Source organism: Rana temporaria, chromosome 4 (genome assembly GCF_905171775.1).
Source record: "Rana temporaria chromosome 4, aRanTem1.1, whole genome shotgun sequence".
Lineage (NCBI taxonomy): Eukaryota > Metazoa > Chordata > Amphibia > Anura > Ranidae > Rana > Rana temporaria.
In genome coordinates this window covers 478,159-496,103 of record NC_053492.1, presented here as the reverse complement: position 1 = coordinate 496,103, position 17,945 = coordinate 478,159, and the positions used below count along the sequence as shown (strand labels likewise).

The 17,945-nt window shown below is 57.8% G+C and overlaps 1 protein-coding gene across 1 annotated transcript in view; it reads left to right on the top strand.

Moving 5' to 3' along the window:
* The window catches only part of LOC120935809, a 30,907-nt gene continuing 12,962 nt past the window's right edge, over nucleotides 1-17,945 (top strand). Inside the window, exons 1-4 of the mRNA XM_040347869.1 lie at nucleotides 1-54; nucleotides 11,654-11,744; nucleotides 12,453-12,557; nucleotides 12,692-12,799. Coding sequence (XP_040203803.1) covers nucleotides 11,711-11,744; nucleotides 12,453-12,557; nucleotides 12,692-12,799 — 247 coding nt within the window. The 5' untranslated portion in view covers nucleotides 1-54; nucleotides 11,654-11,710. The remainder of the gene's footprint in view (nucleotides 55-11,653; nucleotides 11,745-12,452; nucleotides 12,558-12,691; nucleotides 12,800-17,945) is intronic.

The window sequence follows — 17,945 nt, the reverse complement described above, 5'->3', positions numbered from 1 at the left end:
GCATGCAGTGCGGATGGTGGAGCGGATATCCGGTGTGATGATCTCCCCCGTGTGGTGAGTAGAATTCGGGGTACGGAGGGGAATCCTCTCTAATATTTATCTCCGGATCTCCCTCTCTGATGTCACAAGACTCCTCCCCTTGTTGGTTGCTATGGGATACCTCCCCCTCTTCTCTCTATATATACAGTACAGAGTGTTGGGAGTCTCCCGCCTTCTCTCATGGGGGAGGAGGAGTCATGTGATGATCTCTATATATATATATATATATATATATATATAATAATGTTTTGTGGTATAAATCTCTCTCAATGGTTGTTAAAGCGGTGGTTCCCCCCTTTTTTTTCCCACTGCCCCCCCACATTACAATACGATTAAGGCTCTTAATATTTTTTCCCTGCTGTACATACCTTAGTACAGCATGTTCACCCGTGCATCCGGGTTGCGAGTCCCGCGGGAGTGGGCGTTCCTCACATGTGTTTGATTGACGTTTTGCCCAAAAACGATCTTTCCCCCCGTCGCGTAAGCCGCGTCACGGTTGGCGAAAGGAGCCGAACGGTGAGTCGGCGCTATACTGCGCATCGCCATTCGGCTCCTTTCGCCAACCGTGACGCGGCTTACGCGACGGGGGGAAAGATCGTTTTTGGGCAAAACGTCAATCAAACACATGTGAGGAACGCCCACTCCCGCGGGACTCGCAACCCGGATGCACGGGTGAACATGCTGTACTAAGGTATGTACAGCAGGGAAAAAATATTAAGAGCCTTAATAGTGATGGAATGTGGGGGGGCAGTGGAATAAGAAAAAAAGTTGTTTTTAAGGGGGAACCACCGCTTTAATAACATGAAAACCTTCTTACCCCTCCCCCCCCCCCCCCCATTCCACCCACCAATAGGGACTGATCCCTGATCTATTCCCCCCTCCCCCATTCCACCCACCAATAGGGACTGATCCCTGATCTATTCCCCCCCTCCCCCATTCCACCCACCAATAGGGACTGATCCCTGATCTATTCCCCCCTCCCCCATTCCACCCACCAATAGGGACTGATCCCTGATCTATTCCCCCCTCCCTCATTCCACCCACCAATAGGGACTGATCCCTGAAATATTCCCCCCTCCCCCATTCCACCCACCAATAGGGACTGATCCCTGATCTATTCCCCCCCCTCCCCCATTCCACTCACCAATAGGGACTGATCCCTGATCTATTCCCCCCTCCCTCGCTCTCAGTGATCTGATAGTTTGAGTGACAACGACTCCTCATTTCCTGACGCGCACACACAGAGCTTCCTATTGGTGGTATTTATAGGAGGATCCGCCCCCCATTCCCTCCTCCTCCATGTCTGATCACCAGCTGTGCTCCGCCCCCTCAGTGATCCTCTGGAGATCCTGAACCCCTCCCCCTCCAACTGAAAACCGACCAATCACAGCGAGGAACACAGTCGTCCTCTTCCGACTTTTTTCCTCTCTCTCCGGTGTCTTCTCCCGGGCTCCTCCGCCATCTTCTGCTCTTCTGCTAGCGGGTGCCCGGTCTTCTCCGGTGTCTTCTCCCGGGCTCCTCCGCCATCTTCTGCTCTTTTGCTAGCGGGTGCCCGTTCTTCTCCGGTGTCTTCTCCCGGGCTCCTCCGCCATCTTCTGCTCTTTTGCTAGCGGGTGCCCGGTCTTCTCCCGCTCTCCGGTGTCTTCTCCCGGGCTCCTCCGTCATCTTCTGATCTTTTGCTAGCGGGTGCCCGGTCTTCTCCGGTGTCTTCTCCCGGGCTCCTCCGCCATCTTCTGATCTTTTGCTAGCGGGTGCCCGTTCTTCTCCGGTGTCTTCTCCCGGGCTCCTCCGTCATCTTCTGCTCTCTTGCTAGCGGGTGCCCGGTCTTCTCCCTCTCTCCGGTGTCTTCTCCCGGGCTCCTCCGCCATCTTCTGCTCTTTTGCTAGCGGGTGCCCGGTCTTCTCCCGCTCTCCGGTGTCTTCTCCTGGGCTCCTCCGTCATCTTCTGATCTTTTGCTAGCGGGTGCCCGGTCTTCTCCAGTGTCTTCTCCCGGGCTCCTCCGCCATCTTCTGCTCTCTTGCTAGCGGGTGCCCGGTCTTCTCCGGTGTCTTCTCCCGGGCTCCTCCGCCATCTTCTGATCTTTTGCTAGCGGGTGTCCGGTCTCCTCCGGTGTCTTCTCCCGGGCTCCTCCGCCATCTTCTGATCTTTTGCTAGCGGGTGTCCGGTCTTCTCCCTCTCTCCGGTGTCTTCTCCCGGGCTCCTCCGCCATCTTCTGCTCTCTTGCTAGCGGGTGCCCGGTCTTCTCCCGCTCTCCGGTGTCTTCTCCCGGGCTCCTCCGCCATCTTCTGCTCTTTTGCTAGCGGGTGCCCGGTCTTCTCCCTCTCTCCGGTGTCTTCTCCCGGGCTCCTCCGTCATCTTCTGCTCTTTTGCTAGCGGGTGCCCGGTCTTCTCCCGCTCTCCGGTGTCTTCTCCCGGGCTCCTCCGCCATCTTCTGCTCTCTTGCTAGCGGGTGCCCGGTCTTCTCCGGTGTCTTCTCCCGGGCTCCTCCGCCATCTTCTGCTCTTTTGCTAGCGGGTGCCTGGTCTTCTCCCTCTCTCCGGTGTCTTCTCCCGGGCTCCTCCGCCATCTTCTGCTCTCTTGCTAGCGGGTGCCCGTTCTTCTCCGGTGTCTTCTCCCGGGCTCCTCCGCCATCTTCTGCTCTTTTGCTAGCGGGTGCCCGGTCTTCTCCCGCTCTCCGGTGTCTTCTCCCGGGCTCCTCCGCCATCTTCTGATCTTTTGCTAGCGGGTGCCCGTTCTTCTCCGGTGTCTTCTCCCGGGCTCCTCCGTCATCTTCTGCTCTCTTGCTAGCGGGTGCCCGGTCTTCTCCCTCTCTCCGGTGTCTTCTCCCGGGCTCCTCCGCCATCTTCTGCTCTTTTGCTAGCGGGTGCCCGGTCTTCTCCCGCTCTCCGGTGTCTTCTCCTGGGCTCCTCCGTCATCTTCTGATCTTTTGCTAGCGGGTGCCCGGTCTTCTCCAGTGTCTTCTCCCGGGCTCCTCCGCCATCTTCTGCTCTTTTGCTAGCGGGTGCCCGGTCTTCTCCGGTGTCTTCTCCCGGGCTCCTCCGCCATCTTCTGATCTTTTGCTAGCGGGTGTCCGGTCTTCTCCCTCTCTCCGGTGTCTTCTCCCGGGCTCCTCCGCCATCTTCTGCTCTTCTGCTAGCGGGTGCCCGGTCTTCTCCCTCTCTCCGGTGTCTTCTCCCGGGCTCCTCCGCCATCTTCTGCTCTTTTGCTAGCGGGTGCCCGGTCTTCTCCCTCTCTCCGGTGTCTTCTCCCGGGCTCCTCCATCTTCTGCTTTTTTGTTAGCGGGTGCCCGGTCTTCTCCCGCTCTCCGGTGTCTTCTCCCGGGCTCCTCCGTCATCTTCTGCTCTTTTGCTAGCGGGTGCCCGGTCTTCTCCCTCTCTCCGGTGTCTTCTCCCGGGCTCCTCCATCTTCTGATCTTTTGCTAGCGGGTGTCCGGTCTTCTCCCTCTCTCCGGTGTCTTCTCCCGGGCTCCTCCGTCATCTTCTGCTCTTTTGCTAGCGGGTGCCCGGTCTCCTCCGGTGTCTTCTCCCGGGCTCCTCCGCCATCTTCTGATCTTTTGCTAGCGGGTGTCCGGTCTCCTCCGGTGTCTTCTCCCGGGCTCCTCCGCCATCTTCTGATCTTTTGCTAGCGGGTGTCCGGTCTTCTCCCTCTCTCCGGTGTCTTCTCCCGGGCTCCTCCGCCATCTTCTGCTCTCTTGCTAGCGGGTGCCCGGTCTTCTCCCGCTCTCCGGTGTCTTCTCCCGGGCTCCTCCGCCATCTTCTGCTCTTTTGCTAGCGGGTGCCCGGTCTTCTCCAGTGTCTTCTCCCGGGCTCCTCCGTCATCTTCTGATCTTTTGCTAGCGGGTGTCCGGTCTCCTCCGGTGTCTTCTCCCGGGCTCCTCCGCCATCTTCTGATCTTTTGCTAGCGGGTGCCCGGTCTTCTCCAGTGTCTTCTCCCGGGCTCCTCCGCCATCTTCTGCTCTTTTGCTAGCGGGTGCCCGGTCTTCTCCGGTGTCTTCTCCCGGGCTCCTCCGCCATCTTCTGATCTTTTGCTAGCGGGTGTCCGGTCTTCTCCCTCTCTCCGGTGTCTTCTCCCGGGCTCCTCCGCCATCTTCTGCTCTCTTGCTAGCGGGTGCCCGGTCTTCTCCGGTGTCTTCTCCCGGGCTCCTCCGTCATCTTCTGCTCTTCTGCTAGCGGGTGCCCGGTCTTCTCCCGCTCTCCTGTGTCTTCTCCCGGACTCCTCCGTCATCTTCTGCTCTTTTGCTAGCGGGTGCCCGGTCTTCTCCCGCTCTCCTGTGTCTTCTCCCGGGCTCCTCCGCCATCTTCTGCTCTTTTGCTAGCGGGTGCCCGGTCTTCTCCCTCTCTCCAGTCTCTTCTCCCGGGCTCCTCCGCCATCTTCTGCTCTTTTGCTAGCGGGTGTCCGGTCTTCTCCCTCTCTCCGGTGTCTTCTCCCGGGCTCCTCCGCCATCTTCTGATCTTTTGCTAGCGGGTGTCCGGTCTTCTCCCTCTCTCCGGTGTCTTCTCCCGGGCTCCTCCGCCATCTTCTGCTCTCTTGCTAGCGGGTGCCCGGTCTTCTCCGGTGTCTTCTCCCGGGCTCCTCCGCCATCTTCTGCTCTTTTGCTAGCGGGTGCCTGGTCTTCTCCCTCTCTCCGGTGTCTTCTCCCGGGCTCCTCCGCCATCTTCTGCTCTCTTGCTAGCGGGTGCCCGGTCTTCTCCGGTGTCTTCTCCCGGGCTCCTCCGCCATCTTCTGCTCTTTTGCTAGCGGGTGCCCGGTCTTCTCCCGCTCTCCGGTGTCTTCTCCCGGGCTCCTCCGCCATCTTCTGCTCTCTTGCTAGCGGGTGCCCGGTCTTCTCCCGCTCTCCGGTGTCTTCTCCCGGGCTCCTCCGCCATCTTCTGCTCTTTTGCTAGCGGGTGCCCGGTCTTCTCCCTCTCTCCGGTGTCTTCTCCCGGGCTCCTCCGTCATCTTCTGCTCTTTTGCTAGCGGGTGCCCGGTCTTCTCCCTCTCTCCGGTGTCTTCTCCCGGGCTCCTCCGTCATCTTCTGCTCTTTTGCTAGCGGGTGCCCGGTCTTCTCCCGCTCTCCAGTGTCTTCTCCCCGGGCTCCTCCGCCATCTTCTGCTCTCTTGCTAGCGGGTGCCCGGTCTTCTCCGGTGTCTTCTCCCGGGCTCCTCCGCCATCTTCTGCTCTTTTGCTAGCGGGTGCCCGGTCTTCTCCCTCTCTCCGGTGTCTTCTCCCGGGCTCCTCCGCCATCTTCTGCTCTCTTGCTAGCGGGTGCCCGGTCTTCTCCCGCTCTCCGGTGTCTTCTCCCGGGCTCCTCCGCCATCTTCTGCTCTCTTGCTAGCGGGTGCCCGGTCTTCTCCCTCTCTCCTGTGTCTTCTCCCGGGCTCCTCCGCCATCTTCTGCTCTTTTGCTAGCGGGTGCCCGGTCTTCTCCCTCTCTCCGGTGTCTTCTCCCGGGCTCCTCCGCCATCTTCTGCTCTTTTGCTAGCGGGTGCCCGGTCTTCTCCCGCTCTCCTGTGTCTTCTCCCGGGGTCCTCCATCATCTTCTGCTCTTTTGCTAGCGGGTGCCCGGTCTCCTCCAGGGTCTTCTCCCGCTCTCCGGTGTCTTCTCCCGGGCTCCTCCGCCATCTTCTGCTCTCTTGCTAGCGGGTGCCCGGTCTTCTCCCTCTCTCCAGTCTCTTCTCCCGGGCTCCTCCGCCATCTTCTGCTCTTCTGCTAGCGGGTGCCCGGTCTTCTCCCGGGCTCCTCCGCCATCTTCTGCTCTTCTGCTAGCGGGTGCCCGGTCTTCTCCGGTGTCTTCTCCCGGGCTCCTCCGCCATCTTCTGCTCTTCTGCTAGCGGGTGCCCGGTCTTCTCCGGTGTCTTCTCCCGGGCTCCTCCGCCATCTTCTGCTCTTCTGCTAGCGGGTGCCCGGTCTTCTCCGGTGTCTTCTCCCCGGGCTCCTCCGCCATCTTCTGCTCTTCTGCTAGCGGGTGCCCGGTCTTCTCCGGTGTCTTCTCCCGGGCTCCTCCGCCATCTTCTGCTCTTTTGCTAGCGGGTGCCCGGTCTTCTCCCGCTCTCCAGTGTCTTCTCCCGGGCTCCTCCGCCATCTTCTGCTCTTTTGCTAGCGGGTGCCCGGTCTTCTCCCGCTCTCCAGTGTCTTCTCCCGGGCTCCTCCGCCATCTTCTGCTCTTCTGCTAGCGGGTGCCCGGTCTTCTCCCGCTCTCCGGTGTCTTCTCCCGGGCTCCTCCGCCATCTTCTGCTCTTTTGCTAGCGGGTGCCCGGTCTTCTCCCGCTCTCCAGTGTCTTCTCCCGGGCTCCTCCGCCATCTTCTGCTCTTTTGCTAGCGGGTGCCCGGTCTTCTCCCGCTCTCCAGTGTCTTCTCCCGGGCTCCTCCGCCATCTTCTGCTCTTTTGCTAGCGGGTGCCCGGTCTTCTCCCTCTCTCCGGTGTCTTCTCCCGGGCTCCTCCGCCATCTTCTGCTCTTTTGCTAGCGGGTGCCCGGTCTTCTCCCGCTCTCCGGTGTCTTCTCCCGGGCTCCTCCGCCATCTTCTGCTCTCTTGCTAGCGGGTGCCCGGTCTTCTCCCGCTCTCCGGTGTCTTCTCCCGGGCTCCTCCGCCATCTTCTGCTCTTCTGCTAGCGGGTGCCCGGTCTTCTCCCTCTCTCCGGTGTCTTCTCCCGGGCTCCTCCGCCATCTTCTGCTCTTCTGCTAGCGGGTGCCCGGTCTTCTCCCTCTCTCCGGTGTCTTCTCCCGGGCTCCTCCGCCATCTTCTGCTCTTTTGCTAGCGGGTGCCCGGTCTTCTCCCTCTCTCCGGTGTCTTCTCCCGGGCTCCTCCGCCATCTTCTGCTCTTCTGCTAGCGAGTGCCCGGTCTTCTCCCGCTCTCCGGTGTCTTCTCCCGGGCTCCTCCGCCATCTTCTGCTCTTTTGCTAGCGGGTGCCCGGTCTTCTCCCTCTCTCCGGTGTCTTCTCCCGGGCTCCTCCGCCATCTTCTGCTCTTTTGCTAGCGGGTGTCCGGTCTTCTCCCTCTCTCCGGTGTCTTCTCCCGGGCTCCTCCGCCATCTTCTGCTCTCTTGCTAGCGGGTGCCCGGTCTTCTCCGGTGTCTTCTCCCGGGCTCCTCCGCCATCTTCTGCTCTCTTGCTAGCGGGTGCCCGGTCTTCTCCGGTGTCTTCTCCCGGGCTCCTCCGCCATCTTCTGCTCTTCTGCTAGCGGGTGCCCGGTCTTCTCCGGTGTCTTCTCCCGGGCTCCTCCGCCATCTTCTGCTCTCTTGCTAGCGGGTGCCCGGTCTTCTCCCGCTCTCCGGTGTCTTCTCCCGGGCTCCTCCGCCATCTTCTGCTCTCTTGCTAGCGGGTGCCCGGTCTTCTCCCTCTCTCCGGTGTCTTCTCCCGGGCTCCTCCGCCATCTTCTGCTCTTTTGCTAGCGGGTGCCCGGTCTTCTCCCGCTCTCCGGTGTCTTCTCCCGGGCTCCTCCGCCATCTTCTGCTCTCTTGCTAGCGGGTGCCCGGTCTTCTCCCGCTCTCCGGTGTCTTCTCCCGGGCTCCTCCGCCATCTTCTGCTCTCTTGCTAGCGGGTGCCCGGTCTTCTCCCTCTCTCCAGTCTCTTCTCCCGGGCTCCTCCGCCATCTTCTGCTCTTCTGCTAGCGGGTGCCCGGTCTTCTCCCGGGCTCCTCCGCCATCTTCTGCTCTTCTGCTAGCGGGTGCCCGGTCTTCTCCGGTGTCTTCTCCCGGGCTCCTCCGCCATCTTCTGCTCTTCTGCTAGCGGGTGCCCGGTCTTCTCCGGTGTCTTCTCCCCGGGCTCCTCCGCCATCTTCTGCTCTTCTGCTAGCGGGTGCCCGGTCTTCTCCGGTGTCTTCTCCCGGGCTCCTCCGCCATCTTCTGCTCTTCTGCTAGCGGGTGCCCGGTCTTCTCCGGTGTCTTCTCCCCGGGCTCCTCCGCCATCTTCTGCTCTTTTGCTAGCGGGTGCCCGGTCTTCTCCCGCTCTCCAGTGTCTTCTCCCGGGCTCCTCCGCCATCTTCTGCTCTTTTGCTAGCGGGTGCCCGGTCTTCTCCCGCTCTCCGGTGTCTTCTCCTGGGCTCCTCCGTCATCTTCTGCTCTTTTGCTAGCGGGTGCCCGGTCTTTTCCGGTGTCTTCTCCCCGGGCTCCTCCGCCATCTTCTGCTCTTTTGCTAGCGGGTGCCCGGTCTTCTCCCGCTCTCCGGTGTCTTCTCCCGGGCTCCTCCGCCATCTTCTGCTCTTTTGCTAGCGGGTGCCCGGTCTTCTCCCGCTCTCCGGTGTCTTCTCCCGGGCTCCTCCGCCATCTTCTGCTCTTTTGCTAGCGGGTGCCCGGTCTTCTCCCGCTCTCCGGTGTCTTCTCCCCGGGCTCCTCCGCCATCTTCTGCTCTTTTGCTAGCGGGTGCCCGGTCTTCTCCTGTGTCTTCTCCCGGGCTCCTCCGCCATCTTCTGCTCTTTTGCTAGCGGGTGCCCGGTCTCCTCCGCCATCTTCTGCTCTTTTGCTAGCGGGTGACCGGTCTCCTCCGTCGTCCTCTTCCAACGTTGACTCGACGCTCTCGCCCGATGTAATGTGCCCAACGACTTCTATAGGCATGGGGCGGAGTCACCGGGTGATGTGACCCCCCCATCATGCCCCAGGACTGTGACGTCATAAGGGGCGGGGGGAATTGGTCACATCACCCGGTGACTCCGCCCCATGCCTATACGAGTCATTGCGTACACAGGGTTTACAGCGGGAGAGAGCGTAAACCCGTGAGAAGAGGATGACGGAGAAGACCGGGCCGCTGTTAGTAAAATAGCAGAAAATGGTGGAGGAGCCCGGCAGAAGATGCGGGAGAAGAGTGCTTTTTATTGACACCTTTTTTCCCCAGGTGAATGGGTAAAGGTACGATGTACCCCCCCATACTCTTTCACCTAGGGTGGGGGAGGTCGGGATCTGATAAGCCCTCCTGACAATCAACGGCCAGGGTTGTCGGGAAGAGGCCCTTGTCCTCATCAACACGGGGACAAGGTGCTTTGGTGTGGGGGGACGCGGAGCCCCCCATACCCCAAAGCACCAACCTCGCCCCCGTTTCCTAACCTGCCGGGCTGCGTGCTCAGATAAGGATCTGGGGGGAACCCCCACGCCTTTTTTTTTTTTTTTTTTTTTTGTGGGGTTCCCATTGAGATCCATAGCAGACCGAAGGGTCTGGTATCGTCTTGGGGGGGGGCACCTTGCGCAATTTATTTTTTAGCGGGGTTCCCCTTCAAGATTCTCAGCACACAAGGGGGCACCTCAAGTTGGATCATCTTGATGCGACTTCTATTCAAATCAATGGGCTCCCATAGGGATAAAGGCCTCGTCCGGCGTTCCTTCCTCTAACACAGCGCTCAGCCTCGTTATATCGCGTTTAACGCCCTTTGCCGGCGTCTGACGTCTTTTACAGCTCTGACGCTGGACCTTTAGAACGCGCTGGTCCTGGGTTTTCCCGGATTCGCCGCAAGATCACCGTTATCGGCGGCGGAAGAGGGGGGGCTCCCGTCACTCTCCCACGCCCTCCGCCGCTTACCGGAGCCGTCAGTAGCGGCAGAGGCGAACGGGTCCTCTTCCTTGCTGGGTATGGATACGAGTGAGAGGAAGATGAGGGTCCCCCACCCATCTCCATACCATAGCAGGGCGGAAGCGACATCTGGGGCGCTCCCTCCACATCTGGGGCGCTCCCTTCAAATTCGGGACATTCCTCCACATCTGGGGCGCTCCCTTCAAATTCTGGACATTCCTCCACATCTGGGGCGCTCCCTCCACATCTGGGGCGCTCCTTTCAAATTCGGGTCATTCCTCCACATCTGGGGCGCTCCCTTCAAATTCGGGACATTCCTCCACATCTGGGGCGCTCCCTTCAAATTCGGGACATTCCTCCACATCTCGGGCGCTCCCTTCAAATTCTGGACATTCCTCCACATCTGGGGCGCTCCCTTCAAATTCGGGACATTCCTCCACATCTGGGGCGCTCCCTTCAAATTCGGGTCATTCCTCCACATCTGGGGCGCTCCCTTCAAATTCGGGTCATTCCTCCACATCTGGGGCGCTCCCTTCAAATTCGGGACATTCCTCCACATCTCGGGCGCTCCCTTCAAATTCTGGACATTCTTTCACATCTGGGGCGCTCCCTCCACATCTGGGGCGCTCCCTTCACTTTCTGGACATTCCTACACATCTCAGGCGCTCCCTTCAAATTCGGGACATTCCTCCACATCTGGGGCGCTCCCTCCACATCTGGGGCGCTCCCTTCAAATTCGGGACATTCCTCCACATCTCGGGCGCTCCCTTCAAATTCTGTACATTCTTTCACATCTGGGGCGCTCCCTTCACTTTCTGGACATTCCTCCACATCTCAGGCGCTCCCTTCAAATTCGGGTCATTCCTCCACATCTGGGGCGCTCCCTTCAAATTCGGGACATTCCTCCACATCTGGGGCGCTCCCTTCAAATTCGGGACATTCCTCCACATCTGGGGCGCTCCCTTCAAATTCGGGACATTCCTCCACATCTGGGGCGCTCCCTTCAAATTCGGGACATTCCTCCACATCTGGGGCGCTCCCTTCAAATTCGGGACATTCCTCCACATCTCGGGCGCTCCCTCCACATCTGGGGCGCTCCTTTCAAATTCGGGTCATTCCTCCACATCTGGGGCGCTCCCTTCAAATTCGGGACATTCCTCCACATCTGGGGCGCTCCCTTCAAATTCTGGACATTCCTCCACATCTGGGGCGCTCCCTCCACATCTGGGGCGCTCCTTTCAAATTCGGGACATTCCTCCACATCTCGGGCGCTCCCTCCACATCTGGGGCGCTCCCTTCAAATTCGGGACATTCCTCCACATCTGGGGCGCTCCCTTCAAATTCGGGACATTCCTCCACATCTCGGGCGCTCCCTTCAAATTCGGGACATTCCTCCACATCTGGGGCGCTCCCTTCAAATTCGGGACATTCCTCCACATCTGGGGCGCTCCCTTCAAATTCGGGACATTCCTCCACATCTGGGGCGCTCCCTTCAAATTCGGGACATTCCTCCATCTGGAGCGCTCCCTTCAATTTTGGGACATTCCTCCACATCTCGGGCGCTCCCTTCAAATTCGGGACATTCCTCCACATCTGGGGCGCTCCCTTCAAATTCGGGACATTCCTCCACATCTGGGGCGCTCCCTTCAAATTCGGGGCGCTCCCTCCACATCTGGGGTGCTCCCTTCAAATTCTGTACATTCTTTCACATCTGGGGCGCTCCCTCCACATCTGGGGCGCTCCCTTCAAATTCGGGACATTCCTCCACATCTGGGGCGCTCCCTTCAAATTCGGGACATTCTTTCACATCTGGGGCGCTCCCTCTGAATCTGGGGGACACTCCCTGCAAATCCAGGACCCTCCCTATAGATTGTATACAGACTGAAGGCCGCGTGATAACGGCCTCTCGCCAATCATTTCATACATTGTCACTGTGTATTATTGTGAGAGCTGTGATTGGCCCTGTCTGTACCATGTGATAGCTGTGACCAATCGCAGAGATCATCACAATTGTACACAATGAATGTTAGCCAGAACTCGGATTGTACACCCCCCCCCCCCCCCCCCTGATCTATAGAGTCTCACTTCTGCTGCTGCAGTATTGTCTGCCATTTACAAAGTGTTCTCCTCTGATGTTAGGTGTGAGGTGAGAATAAGGATGGCAGATTGTGTCTTCCCCTGATCTTCCTGAGCAACATGGAGGACAACTTCCTCTTCCTCAACTCTCTGGGTGAGTCCTCCTTACACTTGTGCATATGGTTTAGAGGAGGGGGGGGGGTCTCATAGTTGGGAGTGATGTATACAGAGGGGAGTATTGATGGTTGGGGGTGATGTATAAGGGGAGGGAGTATTGTTGGTTGGGGGGTGATGTATAAGGGGAGGGGGTTATCGTGGTTGGGTGTGATGTATACAGAGGGGAGTATGGTGGGGGTGTATCTAGCATGGTTGGGAGTTATGTATAAGGGGAGGGAGTATTGATGGTTGGGGGTGATGTATAAGGGGAGGGAGTATTGATGGTTGGGGGTGATATCTAAGTGGGGGGGGGGTGTATCGTTGGTTGGGCGTGTATCTAGCATGGTTGGGTGTGATGTATACAGAGGGGAGTATTGATGGTTGGGGGGTGATGTCTAAGCGGTGGGGGGGGGGGTGGTGGTATCATTGGTTGGGTGTGTATCTAGCATGGTTGGGGGTGATGTATAAGGGGAGGGGGGGGGTTTTATCGTTGGTTGGGCGTGTATGTAGCATGGTTGGGGGTGATGTATAAGGGGAGGGCGTATTGATGGTTGGGGGTGATGTATAAGGGGAGGGAGTAGTGATGGTTGGGGGTGATGTCTAAGCGGTGGGGGGGTGTGGTGGTATCATTGGTTGGGCGTGTATCTAGCATGGTTGGTTGTGATGTATTATGTGGTGATCAGTGACAGCAGTTGTCTCCTCTTAGGTCGGTACTCTGGTGCTTCTCAGAATGCAGTGAAGCTTCCGTCGAAGGCTGGACGGGGTGCACAGAGGAAGTCTCAGCGGGAGAAGTCGGTGAAGAAAAAGCGAGGTGAGAGATGATGGATGGAGGAAATGTCCTCTCCTTCCTGTGGAGTGGGGGGGGGTGGTATTAGAAAGGGATTGAGTCCTCCTGACTTGATAGGTCCTCACAGTGACCGCCCATCTGTCTCTTGTGTCTGGTAGGCGGGCCCTCGTACACCCCCGATGTTTCCGAATCATCTTACCTGAATATCGTTGTGAAGAATGAGCCGGAGGAAGATTCCTGGGACTTGGAGCTGAATGCTGACACTGGTGAGATCAGAGGAAGGGGCTACTAGATCTTGGCTGAGTCCTTCAGAAGGGATCTGGGTTCTCTGGCAGGCCGTGCTTTGTATACCACCCTGGTCATGACCATACCTTGGCTGAGGCCTTCAGAAGGGATCTGGGTTCTCTGGCAGGCTGTGCTTTGTATACCACCCTGGTCATGACCATATCTTGGCTGAGTCCTTCAGAAGGGATCTGGGTTCTCTGGCAGGCCGTGCTTTGTATTCTGCCCTGGTCATGACACTGGTCTACCAAACCTTCAATCACGGCTGAGTCCTTCAGAAGGGATCTGGGTTCTCTGGCAGGCCGTGCTTTGTATACCACCCTGGTCATGACCATATCTTGGCTGAGGCCTTCAGAAGGGATCTGGGTTCTCTGGCAGGCCCTGCTTTATATTCTGCCCTGGTCATGACTCTGCATGACCATATCTTGGCCAAGTGGTTCGAGTATGTCAGAAGGGATCTGGGTTCTCGGGTAGGCAGTGCTTTGTATACCACCCTGGTCATGACCATATCTTGGCCGAGTGGGTCGAGGATGTCAGAAGGGATCTGGGTTCTCTGGCAGGCCGTGCTTTGTATACCACCCTGGTCATGACCATATCTTGGCTGAGGCCTTCAGAAGGGATCTGGGTTCTCTGGCAGGCCCTACTTTATTTTCTGCCCTGGTCATGACTCTGCATGACCATATCTTGGCTGAGTGGGTCGAGGATGTCAGAAGGAATCTGACGTCCATGAAAACTCATGTCTGGAGCTGCTGCCTGTAGCCTGGAACCGCTGTGTAATTTGGGTTGTTGGGTCTTCAATTTTATTTCCTGCTTGAATCTCATGTCAAGAAAACCTGGTTTTGGGGTTTTATTCTGTAAAGAACCCTTTCTAGTCAGAGGAGGGTGGTTTTGCGGTCATGCTGGAAGTATGGGGAGTGGTTCAGGTAGGAGGAGGAGTGTCACGGTCTTTGCCCCTCCTTGTGCCTTACACCCCAGAGAGCTGTCACCTGCTGTGTTATGTAGTCTTTGCTGTGATCGTTTGGGGTGTGGCTGTATTCCATTGTTTTTGTCTTTCTGCCTTGGAAGAAACATATATTATGGGATGGATGTCCATGTGGAGGGAGGGGGGACAAGCTGCTGATGAGCTTGAATACACCTGACCTGTGTGTGTCTATTGTCATTGGACAGTTTAACCCCACCATGAATCCAAGGGTGGGGGGGGGGGAGTGTCTCTGAGGCATTTATCTGTTAAAACGTGCTGGAAGAAAGACAGTTGTATGGTTTGCCATCCCGGCTCCTGCTTTCTATATTGCCAGACCTGCAGCCTCCATCCCGGGAGTGGATTGCCCCTGGCTGTGTGCCATCCCGGGAGTGGATTGCCCCTGGCTGTGTGCCATCCCGGGAGTGGATTGCCCCTGGGAGTGCATTATACCTGGCTGTGTGCCGTCCTGTGAGTGGATTATCCCTGGGAGTGGATTATCCCTGGCTGTGTGGCGTCCTGTGAGTGGATTATCCCTGGGAGTGCATTATCCCTGGCTGTGTGGCGTCCTGTGAGTGCATTATCCCTGGCTGTGTGGCGTCCTGTGAGTGGATTATCCCTGTGAGTGGATTATCCCTGGCTGTGTGGCGTCCTGTGAGTGGATTATCCCTGGCTGTGTGGTGTCCTGGGAGTGCATTATCCCTGGCTGTGTGGCGTTCTGTGAGTGGATTATCCCTGGGAGTGGATTATCCCTGGCTGTGTGGCGTCCTGTGAGTGCATTATCCCTGGCTGTGTGGCGTCCTGTGAGTGCATTATCCCTGGCTGTGTGCCGTCCTGTGAGTGCATTATCCCTGGCTGTGTGGCGTCCTGTGAGTGCATTATCCCTGGCTGTGTGGCGTCCTGTGAGTGCATTATCCCTGGCTGTGTGCCGTCCTGTGAGTGCATTATTCCTGGCTGTGTGGCGTCCTGTGAGTGGATTATCCCTGGCTGTGTGGCGTCCTGGGAGTGGATTATCCCTGGCTGTGTGGCGTCCTGGGAGTGGATTATCCCTGGCTGTGTGGCGTCCTGGGAGTGGATTATCCCTGGGAGTGGATTATCCCTGGCTGTGTGGCGTCCTGTGAGTGGATTATCCCTGGCTGTGTGCCGTCCTGTGAGTGCATTATCCCTGGCTGTGTGCCGTCCTGTGAGTGCATTATCCCTGGCTGTGTGCCGTCCTGTGAGTGCATTATCCCTGGCTGTGTGCCGTCCTGTGAGTGCATTATCCCTGGCTGTGTGGCGTCCTGTGAGTGGATTATCCCTGGCTGTGTGGCGTCCTGTGTGTGCATTATCCCTGGGAGTGGATTATCCCTGGCTGTGTGGCGTCCTGTGTGTGCATTATCCCTGGGAGTGCATTATCCCTGGCTGTGTGGCGTCCTGTGTGTGCATTATCCCTGGCTGTGTGGCGTTCTGTGAGTGGATTATCCCTGGGAGTGCATTATCCCTGGCTGTGTGGCGTCCTGTGAGTGGATTATCCCTGGCTGTGTGGCGTCCTGTGAGTGGATTATCCCTGGCTGTGTGGCGTCCTGTGAGTGGATTATCCCTGGCTGTGTGGCGTCCTGTGTGTGGATTATCCCTGGCTGTGTGGCGTCCTGTGTGTGGATTATCCCTGGGAGTGGATTATCCCTGGCTGTGTGGCGTCCTGTGTGTGGATTATCCCTGGGAGTGGATTATCCCTGGCTGTGTGGCGTCCTGTGTGTGCATTATCCCTGGCTGTGTGCCGTCCTGTGAGTGGATTATTCCTGGCTGTGTGCCGTCCTGTGAATGGATTATCCCTGGCTGTGTGCCGTCCTGTGAGTGGATTATTCCTGGCTGTGTGCCGTCCTGTGAGTGGATTATCCCTGGCTGTGTGGCATCCTGTGAGTGGATTATCCCTGGCTGTGTGGCGTCCTGTGAGTGGATTATCCCTGGCTGTGTGGCGTCCTGTGTGTGCATTATCCCTGGGAGTGGATTATCCCTGGCTGTGTGGCGTCCTGTGAGTGGATTATCCCTGGCTGTGTGGCGTCCTGGGAGTGCATTATCCCTGGCTGTGTGGCGTCCTGTGTGTGGATTATCCCTGTGAGTGCATTATCCCTGGCTGTGTGCCGTCCTGTGAGTGGATTATCCCTGGCTGTGTGCCGTCCTGTGAGTGGATTATCCCTGGCTGTGTGGCGTCCTGTGTGTGCATTATCCCTGGGAGTGGATTATCCCTGGCTGTGTGGCGTCCTGTGTGTGGATTATCCCTGGCTGTGTGGCGTCCTGTGAGTGGATTATCCCTGGCTGTGTGGCGTCCTGTGTGTGGATTATCCCTGGCTGTGTGGCGTCCTGTGAGTGGATTATCCCTGGCTGTGTGGCGTCCTGTGTGTGGATTATCCCTGGCTGTGTGGCGTCCTGTGTGTGGATTATCCCTGGCTGTGTGGCGTCCTGTGAGTGGATTATCCCTGGCTGTGTGCCGTCCTGTGAGTGGATTATTCCTGGCTGTGTGGCGTCCTGTGTGTGCATTATCCCTGGCTGTGTGGCGTCCTGTGAGTGCATTATCCCTGGCTGTGTGACGTCCTGTGAGTGCATTTTTCCTGGCTGTGTGACGTCCTGTGTGTGCATTTTCCCTGGCTGTGTGGCATCCTGTGTGTGCATTATCCCTGGCTGTGTGGCATCCTGTGAGTGCATTATCCCTGGCTGTGTGGCGTCCTGTGAGTGAATTATCCCTGGCTGTGTGGCGTACTGTGAGTGGATTATCCCTGGGAGTGCATTATCCCTGGCTGTGTATCGTCCTGTGAGTGGATTATCCCTGGCTGTGTGGCGTTCTGTGAGTGGATTATCCCTGTGAGTGCATTATCCCTGGATGTGTGCCGTCCTGTGAGTGGATTATCCCTGGGAGTGCATTATCCCTGGATGTGTGCCGTCCTGTGAGTGGATTATCCCTGGGAGTGCATTATCCCTGGCTGTGTGCCGTCCTGTGAGTGGATTATCCCTGGCTGTGTGGCGTCCCGTGAGGTGAGTGGATTAACCCTGTGAGTAAAGCGAATTTTGTTCTTGTGTGTCCAAGATTGGGCACGGACTACCCCATCTGCCAAAACCCTGCTATTTCTCTTGTTTGGCCAGCCTGGCACGGATTACCCCTTACCAGCACGGACTTTGCTACCCCGCTGTGGATTTTTTCTGTGTTACGGACTCTTGTTTTGCCCGGCTGTGATAACTGCTACCTGGCTGTGTGGTAACCCCCTCTACCGTTAAATAAAAGCTTGTGGGTGCTCCTTCTCTCCGCGTGTGTCTGTTCCACCCACATCTCCGTCACAGCTGGTGTCAGCAGTGGGATCAGACTGCGGAAGGGGATAATGGAAAGCAATACCCCCCCCTATCGCTGGACCTAGCCTGGGGTAGTGAATATAAGAATTGGACTGTGGCAAATTTGCAAGAGAAGCCCCGGGAACGAGGCCTTGGCTGTAGGGTTCTGTCCAAAGATGAGCTGGTCACCACCATTGAAGACAACCTGCAAGGAGCTGACAGCATGGGTGGTCTTCACCCTGAGACGGAACACACTCCCTCTGCTGTTTCAAGCCCCTGGGTCGCCTGGTATGAGGGGGAGATGGTCATCATGGGCTCCAAAGCCACCTTGGAGGACAGGCGGGATGCAATCTGGAGAGCTCATGAGGGGGAAACCAGGGTAGACCTCAGAGGATTCATTCTCTCTCCAGCCCAAGAGCTCTTGGACCTGACCCACCAAGGGTGACTCCTAAGGACTTTAAGCCCTTTTGTGAAGCTACAGGGAATGTGTAAGGATTTTTCCAGGACTTCGAGCATCTATGTCAACTACTGAATGTACCCCGTACAGACTGGGTGCGGCACCTGGCCGGCCTGCTGGAAGGTGGTGCAGTTGCTGGACAATGGACACCCAATGGAATCGGGACTACCCTATGGTTAAACAGACCGTGCTACAACACTTTGCTGTAACCCCAGAAACCCACCGGATCCAATTCCGGGACCTTTCTTGTCACTCTGAACCATCCTTCAAAATGTATGCACACTAGATATCCCGACGCTGGCTGGAGGGAGAACAGGCCCTAACCCAGGGGTGCCCAACCTTTCGAGGAGCGAGGGCCACTTTAGCGACTTGATAACTGGTCGCAGGCCACAATGAGAAGAGCGGGCGGATGGCC